This window comes from Taeniopygia guttata, chromosome 17 (assembly GCF_048771995.1).
Source record: "Taeniopygia guttata chromosome 17, bTaeGut7.mat, whole genome shotgun sequence".
NCBI classification, from domain to species: domain Eukaryota; kingdom Metazoa; phylum Chordata; class Aves; order Passeriformes; family Estrildidae; genus Taeniopygia; species Taeniopygia guttata.
Genome location: NC_133042.1, coordinates 1563231 through 1581896, shown reverse-complemented (window position 1 = coordinate 1581896; position 18666 = coordinate 1563231). Strand labels below are relative to the sequence as shown.

Sequence of the window (18666 nt, the reverse complement as noted above, 5' to 3'; positions counted from 1 at the left end):
TCAGTGCTGTTTTGCTGGGTGGTGAAGCTTTGCTCCTGGCCCATCTCCATGTCTCCCATAAACATTTCAGTTTCAGTTACTCCTTTTACCACGAGTTTCATTTTAAATTAAGTCACAAGGGAAAACTCAGAGCATAACCCGATGGTGTTTTCAAGGTGCAAGTATCAAAACACCAAGGCCTGCAGTCCACTGTATTTCATATTTGGTGTTCCTTAAGCCAGCCAGGATTTCCAGTTGTGTTTTCTGCATGTTGGGATTGGTGATATCCTACTAGGATAGGAAGGAGCACCTGAAGGTACCTGTATCAACATTTCACAGTGTGTTTACAGAGGGTGTGCAGCCCTCTGTTACAGCCAGCTTCAGGAACGCTGCAGCTACCTGCCCTGAGCTGGATTTACCAGATTCCCCTGCAGGAAACAACTTGGATGAAGAACATCTCCACTGGGGGAAGCCCTTGGAAAATCAGTTCTTGATCAGAACTGTCCAGGTCTGCTCCCAGATAAATGACTCCAATCCTAGGTTTTTAAATACTTGTCCATATAGAGATATCCCTGCCAGGCAGGGTTCTCCGTGGGTAAGGAAGGCCTTTACAAGAGCTCCATCCTCTGGGGTGGCTTGGGGAGCTGCCACCTCCCTTTCCGACCCTCCTTATTGAGAGGGAAGATGTCTGTACATGCTGAGATCTGCCAGACTGATTGATCACACAACCTCCCCCACCTGCAGACAGGGACGTGTTTACTACAGTCCCTGAGACCTTTCCAAGAGTCAAAATCCCTGTAGCCACTTCTCTCCTGTGGCATGAGGCGAGTCTGGAGTCAGAGATCACAACCCAGGCCAGACCTGGTGATCCCCCTGAGCCTTTGCAGGGTGTCTGGGCAGTTTTGTCCCACTTGGCTTGGTCTCACAGCCCTTTAACCCTGTGGGCATCTCCCCACTTGCTGTTTTCCCCCCTCCCACATTCCCTGGGATCAGGATTTCCCCAAGCCCCCTCCATCCTGGCTTTGTCCCACCTGTCCCTCATTCCCTCAGAGGAATTTCCCCATTGCCCCACCAGGCCCTGGTCTGCAGCCTCTCCTTTCCTCACAGCAGCAGCATTAAAACATCAGCACCAACTTTTCCCTGCTTGGTGCTGCTCAAGGGTTTAAGGGCTCTAAGACTGCACTTTGATTTGATAAACATGATTCCTGGTAATAAAATGGAAAACTGGCAGGACAAATAGCAGCCTTTTAACCAGGCAAGGGAAAAAATGTCAATACTTCTGCCCTATTCAATAGATTACCTCAAACAATAAACAAAATATTCCTTATGTCCCATTTTATATTAATCAAAAACTGCATTTCACTTCAAGGAAAGAATTAATGTTTTCTTTAAAAAAAAAGATTACCTATTATAGGAAAATTTGATTGGGTCCTGCTTGTTTTTTTCATACTGAAGGGCATTTTGGGCTGCCTGAACAGAAAAGTTACAGTACAACTGTGCTTTAAGAGTGGCAACTCGACCAAGCGCCTTTAACTGAACTTCTAGCAGGAAGTTTCAGAAGGTTTTTGCTATTTCCCCAAGATGCTTAAAGCCAAAAGATGAAAACCCACCCAAATGTTAATAATTCATCACTTCCTGTGCAGATATTAGAAACAGAATATAATATTGGAAGTCCACAGCAGATCAATTTTCTAACAAATTGAATACAAGCAAGACCAACATTGCAACATGAAGTGGCAAAGTGAATCCTGATTGAAAAATCAAAATTCTAAACGGCTTTTACAAAAAAAAAAATTCACTAAGCACTCCAAGAAAGGCTCCGCATCAAGCACTCAGCAGTTCACGTTCTTCTACTGTGAAGCAAGACTAACACCTGGCACTAAATTATCCATTTAGCTCTTCAGGAAACTCAACTGATGTTCCTTACACTTCTAAGGCAAAAATGGAATAGAAAATGGTTATTCATGAAAAGAAAAATAGGCATGTGCTCTGCAAGGGAAATCCTCCTCCCATACTACTTTTACTCATTACTACATTAAAAAAAAAAAAAAAAAAAAAAAAAAGTGATTCTTGGATTGATGACAAGTCTTTAAAAAGTGAATAAATAACTCAGATTACCCAATATTAGATATTTAAACATCTCTGCACATGACTGGAGTGTGTCCTACGCTACGGAGAAGCCACAAGGGCAACCACATCCACACACAGCTGCTACCTGAGCTCCCCTACCACTGCCTTCTGTACAAGGGCTTTGGAAAAGAAAGCTGCTCCAGCTTCCTGAAAATCCTGCCTGCTCCAAGGCCCATCTCCAGCAGCCCCTGGGAGGCAGCCACGGCTGCAGTGCCTGGACACAGATCCCAGAGGGTCCCTACGCCCCGTGCCAGCTCCTGGGGCACTGCTCCTGCCCTGCAGGGACTGCCAGCAGCCAGGGCTGACTGGGCTCTGAAGGCAGCTGCAAGGGAAGGGGAAAAAGCCAGAGAGCAGACATGGATTCATTCCAACCTTTACTTTGTTTGCTCTTTTTTTGTTTGTGTTTTTTTTTAAATAGAGCTTCCATGCAGAGTTCTCCATATGAAGTGCTGATGCCAGAGCCTGCCCCGCTGGCCTTGGCACTGCCACAGACACTTCTGCCACATGGGAGGAAAAGCTTTTGCTACATGACTTTTTTTCTTTTTTTTTTTTTTTTTTTTTTTTTTGACTTTTAGGCCAACAACATGTTCTCATCTGAACATTACAGTTAATGAGTGCTATCAAGAATTCCTAACAAAAACTGTACATGAGTTTACAAACGTATTAACATATAAATAATGAGAAGCTTCCTGCCTGGAGCTCCATAGTAGTCTTTTTGCTTGAGAATATAATACTGGAAGGGCAGACCCGATCCCTTTCCACAGCACCAGTCAGAGCTGGCTTAGTCCAGTCAGCCATTCTGCTCAAGCATCACAGGGTTTTTTCTTCAGTGCCTCTGGCTTTGATAAGCAGTCTGTCATACTGTGCAAAAGCAAGAGTCCAATGCCTTTGGGAAGGAATCCTGCTGCTGAGAGGCCTCTGCCACCCGGTCACCGCTCTGGCCCGAGCTCCTGCTGGAAGGTCCTTTTCTTCTCCCGACAGTGCTTCTTGTGGGCAGGCCAGTCCTTCTGCTGGCACTGCGAGCCGCAGTACCGTGCCACCTGGCAGCGGCCACAGATGTTGAACTCACGTAACTGGGAACAAAAGGTGGTGTTAGAGGGGCTGCTCAGTGCCACCAGAACCTCAGCATCACTCCCAGGGGACACCCCAGGAGGACCCAACAGCATTCCCAAGGAGCTTCACAATTAGGTCTTCCACGCCTGTCACAAACAGGTGACAGGACAAGGCTGAACAGCCTGAAGCTGAAGGAGGGCAGGGTTAGAGGGATATTGGAAAGAAATTCTTCCTGGGAGGCCCTGGCACAGGGTGCCCAGAGCAGCTATGGGTGCCCCTGGAACCCTGGAAGTGCCCAAGGCCAGGCTGGACAGGGCTTGGAGCACCCTGGGATAATGGAAGGTGTCCCTGCCCATGGCATGAGATGAATTGTAAAGTCCCAACCCAAACCCGTCTGGGATTCTATGAAACACAAACACCCCACCATGAATTTCAGAGAACCAGAAGGGTTTGAAGCAATTTATGTGGCTGTACATTTGCTCTTGTAAAATGAGCTTAACAGACAAAATATTAGAGCATTACATATTTGATGGCACAATGTTGCTGTTTTGTCAACCTCAGTTCTATTTTCAACTACAGACACCTGAAATTCAGAAATTATCAGGAAGGCTGCACAAGCTCATCCATTGCCAAAGTTACTGTTATCCAGGGAGTTTTTGGGCACAGACCCAAATAAAAGGCAGAGCTGCCTCTGTTTCAAATACAGGGCATTAAAGATCATTTTTGTAATGCTCCCTTCCCCAAAGCAGAAAGTGGAACACAATGGGTTTAGCCTACTCAGCATCTGCTATCACAAGAAAAGCCCTCGTGTATAGATAAGGCACCTATGTGACAAGAGGCACAGCCCTTGCACAGCTCATTCTCTCACTCCTGATGTTGCCTTATCTTCCTCCAGCAGAACTTTTCCTCCCAGCTGTCCCCTGAATGAAGGCCCCTGCAATTCACCTTCACCTCAGGAAATGGTAACCAGGTTATTTTTTGATTCCACGACCATCCAAACCCTCCTACAATGCTTCCTGCTGCCTCACACAGCTGCTCACTCATCCCAGCTCTGCTCCCTGCAGGAAAGCTCCCTCCTGGCTTTTTGTGCACTCTGCAGAAATCACCCTCCTCCCAGCAGCCCAGGAACATCCACTGCTCCAACTCAAACCCACATTCCCTCCAACTGAAAATTATCACAGGGTCTGGAGCTTCAGGCCAAAGAAAACCTGAGTGAAGAAAATCATTGCTTTTAGCCACTCACTGGCTCACATAAAGTTCTACATTTTAAATAACAAATAAATCCCTAGACACACCATTAGCCCAAGGCATTCTGTGCTCACTCCCAGCTCTCTGAACCCACCTGTTTTTCAATCATTGTGCAGGGAGGGTAGTGACATTCATAGTAAGTGCAGGAGTTCTCTTCCTCCTCCACAACATCCCCATTAGCATTGTAATATCTGGTTACATTCAGGACAGGAAACTGCTCTTCTATGGGGTCTGTAGGAAGTTGTTGGATTGCCAGCCAGTACAGACTTTGTTCCCTGGAAAAAAAAAAAACAAGTTTGGTACATCAATTCATAATAATCATACAGAGACACTGATTCTAAATTTATTTATTAATAAGGTTAACATTGTATTTAGCCTCAGACTGCAGATACTGCTCATATATTGGGTATTTTAAGGTTATTGTAGCCTAAATGCAAACCCCAAAAGTTTAAAGGTATCAATCAAGAAACATTTACATCAGGCAAAGTTAATTCTGTGCAAAATTATTCATACCAAGTCAAACTTAATTTCTGGCATGAAATCTGTTTATTTTTCTTGAACTGCCAAAATCACATAGAGCACTCATAATTCACTACAGCTTCTCAAAATCAGTTTAATCAGCTCTAAACACCCCAATCTTAAAGCTGCTGCTGCAAGTGTTTCAGGAATGTGAAGTCTGTGGGTCTCCCACTGTGTCCCATCACTGATTATCCAGATCCATCCTGGCACAAAGAGTTTGATGTGCTGAGTGGCACCAGTGAAACCCACCCCGTGGGAAGCTCCCACAGGCTGCTGGTGAGAGGTGCTGAAGCTGAGCCCAGAACTCACAATTTCCATCAGGAGCATTCTGCAGCTCCCAGTTCCCACTGGAATTTCGGTGCCTGAGGGGCAGAAGGCAGTGAGATGTGCAGATTTCCCTGAGCTCTGCCCAGCTGGGAGGGCACAGAGGTTTCCAGCCCCACCTGGCACAACCCCGAAGGTGGGATGGGAGGGACATGAGCACAGACTGTGCCCCAGGTGAGGAAGCCAGGACAGAGTTGTTGGAATTTGAGGTATTGATGATTCTGAGATTGTGAAAAGTTTCTTTTTTTTTTGCTTTGTTGTTAAACAAGAAGTTATAATTTGTCTGTGTTGGTTTTTAAGGTTGTTTATTTTTGCTTATTTATAACATGTTCTGCTGCTTTGTTTCAGGTTTGTTTTGTAGGGTAGTGTGTGGGGCTCTGCCCCTCAGTGGGATGTTACAAACATTATACACTAGAAACTACGTGTGCTATATATATAATAATGTGCTAATATTTATTACTTACGTTGAACAGTGTGTTTTTAGCCTAAACTAATAGAAAAATGCCAACACCACAGTGAAACATGGAGGGCATGAAGAAGGAAAAAAAGGACAAAACACACCCAATTTCCTCCATCTTGTCCCCTTTGGACCCCTCATCTAGAATCCAAAAATTTTACTTTTGCACCCGTGCCACAATTAATTATTACTTATATCAAACACTCAGAGCTGGTAATTCATCCTGTAAGATTGAAAACTCTTTTCCATGGACAGAGATCACAGCCAGTGTCTCTGGGGGCTCTGTCCAGGGGGGTTCCTGACCCCTGCCAGGGTCCCAGACCTGCCAGGGCAGCCAGAGGGAAGCTCTGGATTCCCACACAGTGATGTGTAAAGCGGCCAAGGTTTAATCAAAAAGGCAAAAAGACAAAAAAAAAAGGCCAAAAATCACTAAAGGAAGGAGACAACATGTGAAGAGATGTTCATGCCCCCTGCCAAGTGCTGCCATACCTTTGTTTGCTAGAGATGTCTTCAGCCTTGGGCTTCCAGCCCCAGGGGACGAGGCGCAGATTGTCCAGGCGGTTGTCCACGGTCACCGAGTTCAGATGCACCACCTGGAAGCCAGGAGCAATCCCTCCCCGGTGCCTCTCCCTGCAGGACACAAAACCAGCCTGAGGGTCAGTGGTGAACAGGAATAGCTAAAAAACCAAGGAACACAGCACTTCCAGAGGCAAGGTGAGTTGGGACCTGCTGGCACCGGGCTGCAAACAGACTCCAGTGGCTACTTCAGACACGGTAACTACCAGGAGAAAGTGCCTTTTTCCAGCAGGTGGTTTCAATTATAAGTTAGTTTAATCAAAAGACAGAGCATAGAGTAAGATCAAGCATGTTGCATAGTTCCAGAGTCTACTCCTCCAGTCACTGCTAAAGATCCATGGAACTGTAGTGTTCCTTGGAAGGTGCCAATACCGGCTTGTAATTTCCATAGGAAATTCTATCAGACACATTTGTGCAAGTTTGGCACTGGTGTGGTGTCACAAGGCTTATTATTTATGAAGAAACATCTCTGAACAGCAACAGGACAGAGGTTTCACCAAGTATGCAAATGCTTTTTAGACTCTTAATTGTGTGTAACACGCTGAAAGTCTCAAATGACTCCACAATTGACCAAGAGACATCTGAAACTTGACCAAAACCCAAAGCAGGACCAAGCCAGGATGGCTGCAGGGAGAATCTTCCCTATTGCCTTCTAAGGGTTTCCATTTCCCCTTCCCCCTTCTTTTAACCTCTCTTCTCTCTGTTTCATCAAGTATCAAGTTCACTGTCAAACTCCCTCATGCCTGGACGAGTTTTGGTGTCACTTCTTGCACGATTCCCCATTCCAGCTGAAATGCAAGGCTTGGACAGGAGGCTGTGTCCCTGTGACTTTCTGCCATTAGGAACATCCCAGCACAGGAGAACAAGGATGGAGATCTCCCAGCAGCTTTCCACAAGCCCAGCCTGGACACCGAGTCCTGCTCAGCCTTTACTGAACAGCTCAAATAGTTATTTTAATTTTGAAGAGATATTTGCTTGAGTTTAAAAATTCCCATTTTTTTAACCTTTATAAAGCTCAGCGTTACCCAGCAGAACAGAAAACTTGTTTCAACATGACTTACAATGAAAAATGTAGGATTTTGTATTCTTGGTCAAAATCCATACAGATATGTGTAAGTTATACACCCTGGGGGGTAAGAAAAACTTTTGCACTTCACATACACCCCAAAACTTTGTAGAATTTAATGAGGAGAATCCCCTTGGAGAGCCTACAAGCAGCACCTACACACAGACTATGCTCCAGCTCCCACCAGGTAATTCCTGTGAGAATTCCCTGCATGAGAACAGAGCCTGGAGCCCCCTGCCAGGGAGTCTGCTGGGTCTCCATGGAACAGGGAAAAGTTCTTCCCCTTGAAGGTAAAACTAATAAAATCCTTCTTCTGGGGAAAAATAAACCAAATTACACACATTAAAGCAAACAAACTATGGCAAAGAGTCTGCTGAAGTGCCCTAAAGGAGGAATCCCAGCTTGATTTGGGTTGGAAGGGATGTTAAAATTCAGCTCATACGCTGCCACAGGCAGGGACACCTTCCACTACCCAGGCTGCTCCAAACCCCATCCAGCCTGGCCCTGAACAATTCCAAGGATCCTGGGCCACTCCAAGGCCTCCCCACCCTCCCAGGGAACAATTCCTGCTCGATATCCCATCCATCCCTGCCCTCTGGCACTGGGAAGCCATTACAGTAACAGCTACTTTTGAGTTGTTGAAGGCCAGCAGAGGGTCTGGCAAAGGGAATCGGGAGTCCTGAGGGCTCCAAGTGGGAACCCAGAAGTGCTGGAGGTCAGCATCAGTCAGACATGGAGACAGGGAAGGAGTTAAGGTTCTTAGAGTGAGCCTAGGAGCAAGTGCCAGCTGGAGAAATGGGACAGACAGGAGACAGGAATCTGGGAGGAGGAGACAGAAGTTCAGAGCAAGAGCAGACTGTGCAGGGGGGAAAGGGAAGGGGACTCCAAGCCTAAGTTCAGAAATATTTTTATTTTATTAGATGAGAGTTTAGAAACTGCTGGAGGTGGGGAAGGAGAAAGGATTATGAGAGATTGTCCCCGACACAGGGATGTCACAGCAGAGTGGCACATACCCAACTCCTGCTCCTCCACAGCCCAAATTCAGGGTGGTCCCTTCTCTCCACGCATCAAGAAGAAAGCTTTGAACACAGGAGCACTCCCCTCCCCTCCCCAGGCCTATCTTTGACCATCCCAGCTCATCCAAACTGAGCAGCAAGGACAGGCTGTGGAGAACCTGCCTTGTGAACAGCCTCAGTAATGCAGCCAAAACTCCTGCAGAGCCGGAGCTTCTGCCTCCCCGGGCACTCCTGAGCTCCTGCAAATTGCCAGGCAAAACCCTTCCCCCAAGACTTTTCAGGGAATCATGTGGGTTCTGTTATTTTGGTATTTCAGCAGCTCAGAGCCCAGGACTGGAATACAAGTGCAGACACAGCAATTCCAAGCACCAGGAACCAGAACTGAGCCTGTTACAGGCAGTGAGATGGCAAGTGCTCTAAAAAAAAAAACCTCAAAAACCCCCAGAAATCAGGTCCTGGATGTCTTTTTGAACATGCAGTTGGTGCTACTTATGACTAATCCTCTGCTGCTGCTGTTCCCCAGGGAACATCAGAACACAGAGCTGGGATTGCTCCACAGGGATAAGACTTCTGCAGAGACACCCAAACCCTGCTTTGGGGGAGCCAAAACTCCATGTGGCTATCACAGCAAGCAGCAGAGAGGCTGAAGAGCCATCAGGAAGTTCTCCCTGTAAGAATTTTTGCAGCTCAGGTGGGGAATTTTCAGCTCTTTGGTTGGATGCCTTTTGATCCCACAGTTGCCTCTGCACAGGGCAGCAGGAGGGCTCTGGGAGAAGGTCCCTGGCACTGCTGCAGCTCCAGCAGCTCCAGGATTTCTATCCAAAGGGCCTCATGATGTGAGCGAAGATACCTGCTTAACTAGAAAAGACAAAAAAAAATGTAAATCTGTTTTACTTGCATCTACCACGTTACTCACGGTACCTGAAACCACACAGGCGCACAATTGGGTTGATTTTCATGGTTTTGGGGGTTCACGTGCAGTGAACAACTGAATTACACACCTACACCTGCAGTAATCCACATTCTGTGGTTTTCATTCATCCAAGGAGTCAGGCTGGCCCTGGGAAATGCAATCACTGCCTGGCTCTGCCCAGCTCTCCTGACCCTCACAGGCTCCAAACCTGCAGCACTGCCCCTCCTCACCAAGGGAAGGACCTGACACCACTCTCCAGTCCTGGTCTGTGCTCAGAGCAGCCCCAAAATTGCTCTCTTCAGGAGGGGCAGAAGCTGCACAGGCCCTGCAGAGCCTCTGACCTGCAACTAAAGATCAGCAACACCAACACCTTCAGGTCCAAAAGGAATTCACAGGAACAGCAGAGATATTTTATATCTTCTAGTCCAGAAATCTGACTGCAACTTCAGAACTGCAGCTCTGCTTGCCTGGCAGCTGACCCCCCTCTCTGTGCCTCTCCAAAATCCCCATTACACACAATCTCTTATTTTTAACCACAGCCCATGCTCAAGTGACACAATTTGAATTTCCTAACTGAATATGCTCAAATGACTTCCTAATTTGAGTAAAACAAGCCAGGAGAGGCAATGGCTGGGCTGTGTCATAAACAAATAGCTGGGCTGTCATCATTTGCACAGCCTTCAACAATTGACCTGAATAATTTTCAGGTGCTGTTTAATGCTACTTACAGATAATAATTATGACTGTCTGAGGTTCACAGTTAGCAGCAACTGTCAGTGATTTGCTCCACATATTGCAGCCAATTTCATAATTTCAACAAAGTTCTATGTGCAATAAGATTAAATATTAACAGATGCAGGTTAAAATCCATATTTAATAAGCAGACTGGAAATAATAACCTTATATTCTTCCTGTCTCCTTCCTCCTGTGCAAAGCCTGGTTCTAGGGGAAAAAGGTAACCTGGAAAGATAAAGGGCATCCTGGGCACTGTAACTCCCAAGGATGTGGAACTGAATAGAAAAATATACTTATTTCTTCCAAAAAGGCTTTTAAAATAAGTATCAGATTTCTTCAGCAGATCCCACCTTTTGTACAAACCCATCAACAGCTCGAAGGAGCAACAGATGAGCTCAGAGGGTGAGCTGCTCTCACAAATGAGGAAATTGGCCCCTAAAACTTAATATTATATTAACCCTATGAAGAATTTGTAGAGTATTGAAAATAAGATGCAGCAGCTGATATGAACCACCAGCAGCAGCACCTCAGGCAGCTTAGCAGAAAGCCATAAAAAAACACCTCAAATTTTAACTCATCAGAGCTCCCTCTCTCCAGTGCTCTGCCAATTCTCAGCAGACAAAAAGCCCCACAACCAATCTCCAAAGGTTTGTATTCCCCTATTGAGTGGTGCAGGTCCTGTTCTTCCCCCAGCTGCAGTTTGGGCAGCATCTCTCAGGTGTGAACGGGGTGTCCATGAACGTGTCTCTGCTCTCCCTCCTGGAATGTTTCACAGGCTGTGCCTGCGAGGACCCTGCAAACCAAAGTCCTGTGGGCCCTGTGCTGGGTTTGCCACTCTCCTGAGGGAATAGGAACTGAGACGACTCCACACAAGCTGGGGCAGCAAACTGAACCCTTGGTTTTCCACTCCCTGCAGTACCCACCAGAGCAGCTCGTGCAGGAGGCGGCCCGAGCCCCGGCCCCGGTTCTTGTCGAAGGCGTAAGCGAAGATTTTAGCACCATTTCCGTCAGCATCCACCTCCATCCGAGCCTAGAGGGAAGGAAAGGCTGTGAGAGCACCCCATGGGGCACACAGCACCTGCTCCACTGGGAGGGACCCCACATTTGGGGGGATGAACCCCACATTTCACACTTGTACCTGCAGGTCCCTTGAGCTCAGTGGGATTTGAGCTGTCCCAAACTCCCAGAGGGATCCAACCAGCCCAGCTTGTCCCCTCAGAGTGCTCTGTGCTCCCAGAACTCCTGAGAGCTCCCTGAGGCAGCTGTTGGCACCTCTGGGTGCTGAAAGCCAAAGGGCACCTCCACCCCCCCAAGAAGGGGGTCCCCAGGGGCTGTGGTGTGGATGGACCCTGTGGAGCCCAGCTAGGAAAGGGCAGCGGGGAGCAGGGGGGAGCTGGGGGCTGTCTGGATGAAGAACAGCAGGAATGCAGCTCTGGGGATTCATGGCAGGATCCACACTCTGTCCCTAGGCAGCCACCAGGGCTTTGCTTCCAGCACTGTCCCTACACCCACCTCACTGGGAGAGATTTTGCCTGCATTTCCAAATTTTCCTGCCATTTTTCCAGCACTCCACAATGGTGTTCAGAGCTCTCAAAGCACAGGAAGAACTTGATACATTTGGGACAGTCAGGGTGTGTTACCACCACAGTGACAGAAACTCACAGTGGCTGCCAGAGGGGAGGAATGGACAAACAAGGAGTGTTCTGGCAGCAGCACTGCCCAAAGTCCTGAAATCCCTAAGAGCAGCCCCAAAGCATCCACGGCACTGCAGAAATTTAGCCAATGATGGTCCCTCCTCCAAAAAAACCCTTATTTGTTGAAGATTTTGTAACAGTTGTCTTTCACTTTCAAAGCCTTGGTAGAACCCACTTACCCTCTTCCAGTGGATGTGAAGAGGAAACACTTTTTTCTGGTCCTATAATCAGTTATAATAATACAAGTTTTCCTCATTCGAAACTAAGTGCAGAGCGAACATTTTTAATGCTTGCCAAACCACGGATAAATTAGCACTTCACCAAAAGCATACAAATAGCATGAAAACAAAAACACTACAAAACAAATTAGTAAATAAATGTTTTAAAACAACGTTCGTCTAATTGGAATTTAAAAATAAAGAAAACCCAGAAGTCTTCCTGCTCGGAAGCCTCCACGCTGGGACTTGAGGGAGTTAAAAGTGGTTCTTTTTCCGCCAATCGGGAGCTGCGGGGCCGGAGCGGGGCACGGGGGAAGGACGGAGCCGCAAGCCCCGGTGGGAGCGGAGCCCCGCCGGCCCCGGGGCAGCGCGGGCGGGAGCGGAACCACGGAACCCGGGAAACAGCGGCGGGGGCCTCACCTCGAAGGAGTAGCTCTCCACCAGCGGGATGTCCTGCTCGTCGATCAGCGTGTACTTGGTCTGCAACACAGCGAGAGCGCCGTCACTGCGGCCGCACGGCCCCGGCACGGCTCGGAACGGCACGGCACGGCCCCGTGAGGCCCCGGCACGGCCTCCGTGTGGCCTCGCTGTGGCCCCAGCGGCTCGGTACAACCGGTAATGCACAGCACGGCCCGGCACAGCACCGCCCTCCCCGCCCGGCAGCACCGGCCCGCCCGCCGCTCCACGCCCGGCCGGACCCCGCGCCCCGGCCGCGCCGCGCCCCGGCCCCGCCGCCCCCCGCCCCGCCCGGCGCGGCCTCGCCCGGGCCGGCGGCGCCCCGCGCTGACCTTGCCGGCCACCCGGCCGAGCCGGACGATGCCGAGCTTGAAGTCGGTCATGGCGGGGCCGCGCCGGGGCCGCCGCTCGCCCCGCGCCGCTGCCACGCGCCGCCGCCTCGCGCACACCCGGGGGGCGGGGCCGCCGCGCCACCGCCCCCCGCCGCCCCTCGGCCAATGGCGGCCCGCGCCGCCGCCCACCCGCGCCCGGCGGACCAATGGGAGCCCGCGCCGCCTCCGCGTCACTCCCGCGAGCGCCGCCGCCGCGGCCAATGTGCGCGCCGCGCGCCGCGGGTCACGTGGGACGAGGCTCCGCGCGCGGGCGCGGGCGGCGCGGGCGCGGGAGGCGCGGGCGGTGACGTCACGTTCGCGGGAAGCTCCGTGCGGCGGCAGCGCTTAAAGGGACCCCGGGGCCGAACGGCGACACCGGGAGCGGCGACAGGGCCGGGGACACCCCCGGGAACCCCGAGAAGGGGACACGGACGCCCCCGGGGCTCGCTGGCCGGTGGCACATGGCGCCGGCTCCCGGGCGCTCTCGGCACGGACACCCCGCGCAGCCCCGAGGAGCCGTGAGGGGGGAACCGCGTCCGGCCGGATCGGGCAGGGATCGGAGGCTCCGGAGCTGCAGACGCCACCGGGATCACTGGGTCCGGCTCCGGCCCTGCCCGGGACACCCCGGCCGTCCCTCCCGGTGCAGCCCGAGCGCCGCCGGGGTTCGCTGTGGGGCCCCGGCTGCTGTGCCCTGCCCCGGGACAGTTCGCTGTGGGGCCCGGCTGCTGTGCCCGGCCCCGGGACAGTTCGCTGTGGGGCCTGGCTGCTGTGCCCTGCCCGGGACAGCACAGAGCGACCACGGGGCTGTGGTGGGGCCGCCCCAGAGACTCCCCAGCAGGGCAGCTGCTGCCAGAACTTCAGCCATTCCAGCACTGAGGGGTACTCAGGATCTGTGAGGGAACCCCAGCAATTTTTTGGTTCAGGTTTCAACCCAGGGTATCCTCTGCATCTTCATTCCCTCAAAAAACAGCAAAGATTTGTGGGAGCCCTCTCCCAGGGCTGCTCCATCTGCTTACCCCAGCCTGGATTGATCCCGGGAGTTGCCCCTTAGTTGCACTTAGCCTGGTTAAACCTCATGAGGTTCCCTTGGGCCACTGCTCGAGCTTGTCCAAGTCCCCTGGATGGCATCAGATCCCTCAGATCTGTCACTGCACCCTCAGCTTGATGTCACCTGCTTGGTGTCCCCTGCCAGCCTGCTGAGGTTGCACTTGATCCCTTCATCTATGTCATTAATAAAGATACTAAATTAAATCATAAGTTAGGAAGATGGGTTTAAATGTGACATTAATGTAGGTGGTTATCTTTGGAACACTCTGCCTCCTTTTGAAGAAGCATGATTTGGGAAATATTAATTATTGACAGGGCAAACCTTCCTTCCAAGCACTGATTTGCTCCTACCAGAGCACATTCCCTCAGGCAGCGTGGGAAAGGAGAGTTACAGGTCCTGTCCCAGGACAACTCCCAGTAAGGAAAGGGAATCATTTTTCCAACTGTTTCCAGCACTGCCAAGTGGAGGGAAACCCACACACGACAGCACGAGGCTGAACAGCTCCTGAGACTCTCAGGGCTCACACCAGACTGGATTTCCAACACCAGGGGCACAAAGATTTTAACCGAGCTTAAAGCAGAGCTGCTGCTGAAAGGGGCTGCAGCCCCTGCCAGGTGCCCTGCCTCAGGCACCACAGGCGTTTGTGCACTTTGTTGTGGAACCCCGGCCAAACCTCAGCTGGAAGGGACCCAACCCTCCCCTGGCACTGCAGCCTGGGGTGAGGATGGGGATCCCACAGCCTCTGCAGCCCCCTCAGCCTGTGGCCACTCATCACACAAAGGTTTTCTCCCCCTGTACCTTTTCAGAATTTGTGCTACTCAAACCCGTGGAGAGATGGGGATTGGGCAGGTTTCAGAGCAGGAGGAGCCACACCTGACCTGTTCCAAGAGCATCCAAATTACTCCCAGCTTGAAACATGGTAACATGGTCAGTTCCAACAAAGGAACCAAAGAGAATCACAGAATATCCTGAGCTGGAAGGGACCCACCAGGATCACCCAGCCCAGCCCCGTCCCTGCACAGACCCCCCAAAATCCCACCCTGGGCATCCCTGGCAGCGCTGGCCAAAGGCTCCTGGAGCTCTGGCAGCCTCGGGGCCGTGCCCATTCCCTGGGCAGCCTGGGCAGTGCCAGCACCTCTGGGGGAAGAACCTTTCCTGATCTCCAGCCTGGCAAATCCCTGCAATTTCAGCTGTATTTGTTTTTTTCCAGGCTGCTGCAGAAAAAGGCCCTACAACCAGCTGGGGGGAAACGGATGGAAGCGCAGAACCACAAACTGTCCTGGTTTTGACTCCATCAGCTGCACGTGGAGCTGGGGACAGGGAGAGGGGCCATCACAGGCCGGGAGCCCAAGCAGAGCTACACCAGGCAGGGACAGACACATCCCTGGGCTCCTGGGATTACCCAGGTCAGGCTTCGCTCCGTTTTGCATTAGGAGTGAGGAAAGTGCAGCTCCCCTCCACACTGACAGGGATAGAGTGACATGTCCTGGACAATGGGTATCTGCCAGGGCTCATGGATTTGATAAAAATGGGTTTTTTTGATCATGCCTTTCCCTCTGTCACTACAGCCCCACTTCAGGCCCTGTGGCCCTCAAGTCACCAGGGCAGTGACCCAAATTTCATCAGGGAACAAAGGACACTAATGGATCTCATTTTGAATAAGCAAGGCTAAACCTTCTGCTCTCATTCCTCACCCCATTAATTTAACAGCCACACTTCCATCCCTGCCCCAATCCCTCAGGAATGTATGTGGACACATCCTACCAAAGGTGCTGTATTTCCAGAAGACAGGGAGAGATTCCTCAAAGGAAAATTCACAGCATGGGACAGGGACAAATCAAACCAACAAGTGTCTGCAGACAACTGGGTCTTTATTTTAGTATTTAAAGTGCTACAAAAAACTGAAGGAGCCTTTATTGGCAACTTCCTTTTCTGCAGTCTTAGCTCTGTTGGAAGAAGCAAATATAGCTGATTAGCAGAGTCTTTCATTAATTAGATATTGTACAGCAGTTTGAGTCAGAGCTGGGTACTTACAGCTGGGCACTCGATGGCACCACTGTTGATGTCATCGATGATGTCGTGGGGGTGTCTCCCATCAATGCTGCAGCCCACGGACTGGGCAGTGCCAAGGATCTCCTTGATGGTCCCTGCAGCAGCAGACACAGCTTGTCAGTGCTCTTCTCTCCACGGGAAAACATCTGAGGAGCTTACCTGGAGCAGCCTGGGCTAGGGAAGGTGTCCCTCCCATGGCAAGGGGTGCAACTCAAGGAGCTTTAAGGTCCCTTGCAACCCAAACCAGCGTGGCTTCTGACAGAACTCCTCATTGCTCTCAGCTGTCCCTCTCCCCTCAGGAGTTTGCAGGCTGGAGCCTCAGGGCTCAGCAGGGACAGCCAGATCTCACACCCTGAACTCCCTTAGGAACACTGCAAACCCCTGTGCCTCTCCCCAGGTGCTGGGACTGCCTGCTCCCAGCAGCAGAGCTCAGCTCAGCCCTCCCTGCTCGGCAGTGGAGCTTTCCCTGCACCCCAGCCCCGCACTCACCCGAGAGCTCCCGGGCCAGGGAGCGGTGCCGCATCTGCCGCGCGATGTTCACGATCTCGTCGAAGGTGACGCTGCCACTGTGCTTAACTGGGAGGGAACAGCAGCAGTGAGGCACTGTCAGCTCCCCCGTTCCTCTGGGAGCACCATTCCCAGCACTGGATCAGTGGGTTTGCAGCTCCAGCAGGGCTGCTGACAGTGCTGCTGCTCCCAGACTGCAGCACCGAATTTCCCCCAACTCCTCTCTCTAAGCTGGCATTTCTGCAGCTCCCCTGGCTGTGCCAGGCCCTGTGCTACAGCACAGTCATGGGGCAGGGGCCTGTTCTACCCCAGCTTTGCCCAGAGCAGCTGTGGATCCCTGGCAGTGCCCAAGGCCAGGCTGCACAGGGCCGGGAGCAGCCTGGGACAGTGGGAGGTGTCCCTGCCATGCAGGGGTGGCACTGATGGGCTTTTAAATCCCTCCCAACTCCATACTCTCCTCAAACACAGAGCTCTGCTGATATTCATCTGTCGGTTCCCTGGCACTGCAGGGATGTCCAAAACGGCCTCATGTCCCCTATTTACCAGTTAGTGTTGAATAATCCCAGAGAAATGTACTGGTATTTCCCCTCTTTTAGCCCCAAAATATTGAGAACCGAACACAGGGGAACACTTACTGTTCTTCTGCTTCTTCCTGTCACGAGGTGGCTCCTTCAGAGCTTTGATAATCAGAGCAGAGGCAGAAGGAACAACCTCTATCTAAATACAAAGAAATTAATTTTCCCCCCCATTCTACATTACTAATGAAGACACTCAATCAACCTGTCCATTATCTCAGCAAAGGTAATTGCTAGAACAGTGTGGGTTTGATCAGTTCCCTCGTACTCCAGGTTTTTTTGCGCTGCAGGAATCTGTTCCCAGGTTTTCGGCACAGGCCTCCCCACAAGCAGGAGAGGACTGCTTCCTGCCTGGGGCTTCCTCTCAGCTCACCACTGGAATGTACCAGCCACAGGCATCAGAACAGGTACGGTGGCAGGTGGCTACAGGAGTTAACATTTTAAATGAGCTATTTCTATGCTGCTTTAAGTAAGTTTTTTTTTTTTTGCTGGTTTAATGTTCTGTTAAAAAAAAAAAAAAATATCTGCAACAGGATGGAAGTTGAATTTCGGCACATGAGGATCTCTTCTCGGGCTCCTCCTGCCTGACAAAGCCCCAAGGCTCCGCACACATCCCCCCACCCACGTTTTAAGGTCTTCGCGGAAGACCCCCACACGGCCCGTGTGTGGCACTCATTTTATCCACCTCGGAAGGATGAAGGGCTGAGTGGACCCTGCCGGGATCCGGGCCGGTGGCTGGAGCAGGCGGAGCCCGGGCGGGCTCCACGCCTGCAGCACCGGCCGGCCCCTGCGGCGTGCGGTACCTGCGCTTGCCTGTTCTGGATCGTCAGCTTCACCGTGATCCGCAGCCCCTTCCAGTCGCCCGTGGCCTTGGCGATGTCATCGCCCACCTTCTTGGGGGACTGAGGGGCGACACAGAGTCACACATGGCTCGGGTTAAAGCCGAGAGCCCCGGCGCTGTCCCGGCTGTTTCCCAGCGCCTTCCAACACGTTTCACCCTCCCCTGGCCTCCCCCTCCCCGGCACGTACCAGCCCCAGCGGTCCGATCTTGGGCGCCAGCGCCGACGTGGCTCCGACCTCGCCGCCGGTGCAGCGCAGGTAAACTGAGGGGACAGCGCATCAGCCGCGCCCCGCGGCCCCCGCCCGCCTCCCGGCCCGCTGCCCGCCACATACCCACTTTGATCTCGTTGGGATCGAACTTGGGCGGCATCGCGGCGGCGGATGGAGGCGGATGGAGGCGGATTGAAGCCGAAACACAAACCGAGGCCTTCCCCGAGCAGCTAAAAGACAGCGTGTGCTGCGCGGGCCTAAGATATACCCGCCGAGATCTCGCGAGAGGACAGGAAAATATTGGATAGCAGCCGAGATCTCGCGAGAGGTGGCGAGCGGGCCGTGGCGGGATCTCTATAGATGTGTATTTGTATTTCTATGTATAGATAGATAGATAGATAGATAGATAGATAGATAGATAGATAGATAGATAGATAGATAGATAGATAGATAGATAGATAGATAGATAGATAGATAGATAGATAGCAAAATGTGGACCACATGGAAGGGTAGCGAGGCATTGGCAGGGGCCGCCCAGGGCACCGGTGCAGTCCCGGCCCCCGAAGGTGTCCAAGGAAGGGCTGGCAGTGGCGCTCAGCGCTCTGCACTAGGGCCGAGGCGGGATCAGTCCCGGGCTGGACTTGGTGCTCCCGGGTGATTTTTCCCATCCCGGACAATT

The 18666-nt window shown here is 51.5% G+C and overlaps 2 protein-coding genes and 1 non-coding gene across 4 annotated transcripts; all 3 read right to left on the bottom strand.

Moving 5' to 3' along the window:
• Positions 1 to 1617: 1617 nt before the first annotated feature.
• ZMYND19 (zinc finger MYND-type containing 19) lies at positions 1618 to 12874 on the bottom strand. 2 transcript variants are annotated; one of them, NM_001245836.1, is given in 7 exon segments: positions 2661 to 3182; positions 4505 to 4568; positions 4571 to 4685; positions 6200 to 6340; positions 10940 to 11046; positions 12349 to 12408; positions 12717 to 12835. In NM_001245836.1, coding segments are annotated over 6 exon segments (501 nt in total). In that variant the 5' UTR covers positions 12768 to 12835; the 3' UTR covers positions 2661 to 3182; positions 4505 to 4541.
• A 2783-nt stretch (positions 12875 to 15657) lies between these two features.
• RPL12 (ribosomal protein L12) lies at positions 15658 to 18268 on the bottom strand. The gene is made up of 7 exons (XM_030286902.4): positions 18111 to 18268; positions 17967 to 18040; positions 17741 to 17839; positions 16998 to 17079; positions 16345 to 16431; positions 15838 to 15950; positions 15658 to 15749 (listed from the first exon to the last, which is right to left on the bottom strand). Exons 1-7 carry the CDS (start codon positions 18145 to 18147, stop codon positions 15744 to 15746), a joined length of 498 nt encoding a protein of 165 aa, XP_030142762.1. The 5' UTR covers positions 18148 to 18268; the 3' UTR covers positions 15658 to 15743.
• Positions 17230 to 17357, bottom strand: LOC115497604 (small nucleolar RNA SNORA65). The gene has a single exon (XR_003963169.3). It is a non-coding gene; the product is annotated as a small nucleolar RNA SNORA65 (small nucleolar RNA).
• Positions 18269 to 18666: the final 398 nt, after the last annotated feature.

Excerpts from the sequence above, each read along its gene's own strand:
- ZMYND19 (XM_030286273.4), bottom strand. The coding sequence starts at position 12,767 with ATGACCGACTTCAAGCTCGGCATCGTCCGGCTCGGCCGGGTGGCCGGC. Across the intron at positions 6,341-10,939 it reads CTCCTGCACGAGCTGCTCTG|GGAGAGGCACCGGGGAGGGA; the intron begins GTGGGTACTGCA and ends TGTGTCCTGCAG. Across the intron at positions 3,183-4,504 it reads GCACAATGATTGAAAAACAG|TTACGTGAGTTCAACATCTG; the intron begins GTGGGTTCAGAG and ends TTTTGTTCCCAG.
- RPL12 (XM_030286902.4), bottom strand. The coding sequence starts at position 18,147 with ATGCCGCCCAAGTTCGATCCCAACGAGATCAAAGTGG. Across the intron at positions 17,840-17,966 it reads AGATCGGACCGCTGGGGCTG|TCCCCCAAGAAGGTGGGCGA; the intron begins GTACGTGCCGGG and ends GTCGCCCCTCAG. Across the intron at positions 16,432-16,997 it reads CAGGAAGAAGCAGAAGAACA|TTAAGCACAGTGGCAGCGTC; the intron begins GTAAGTGTTCCC and ends GTTCCCTCCCAG.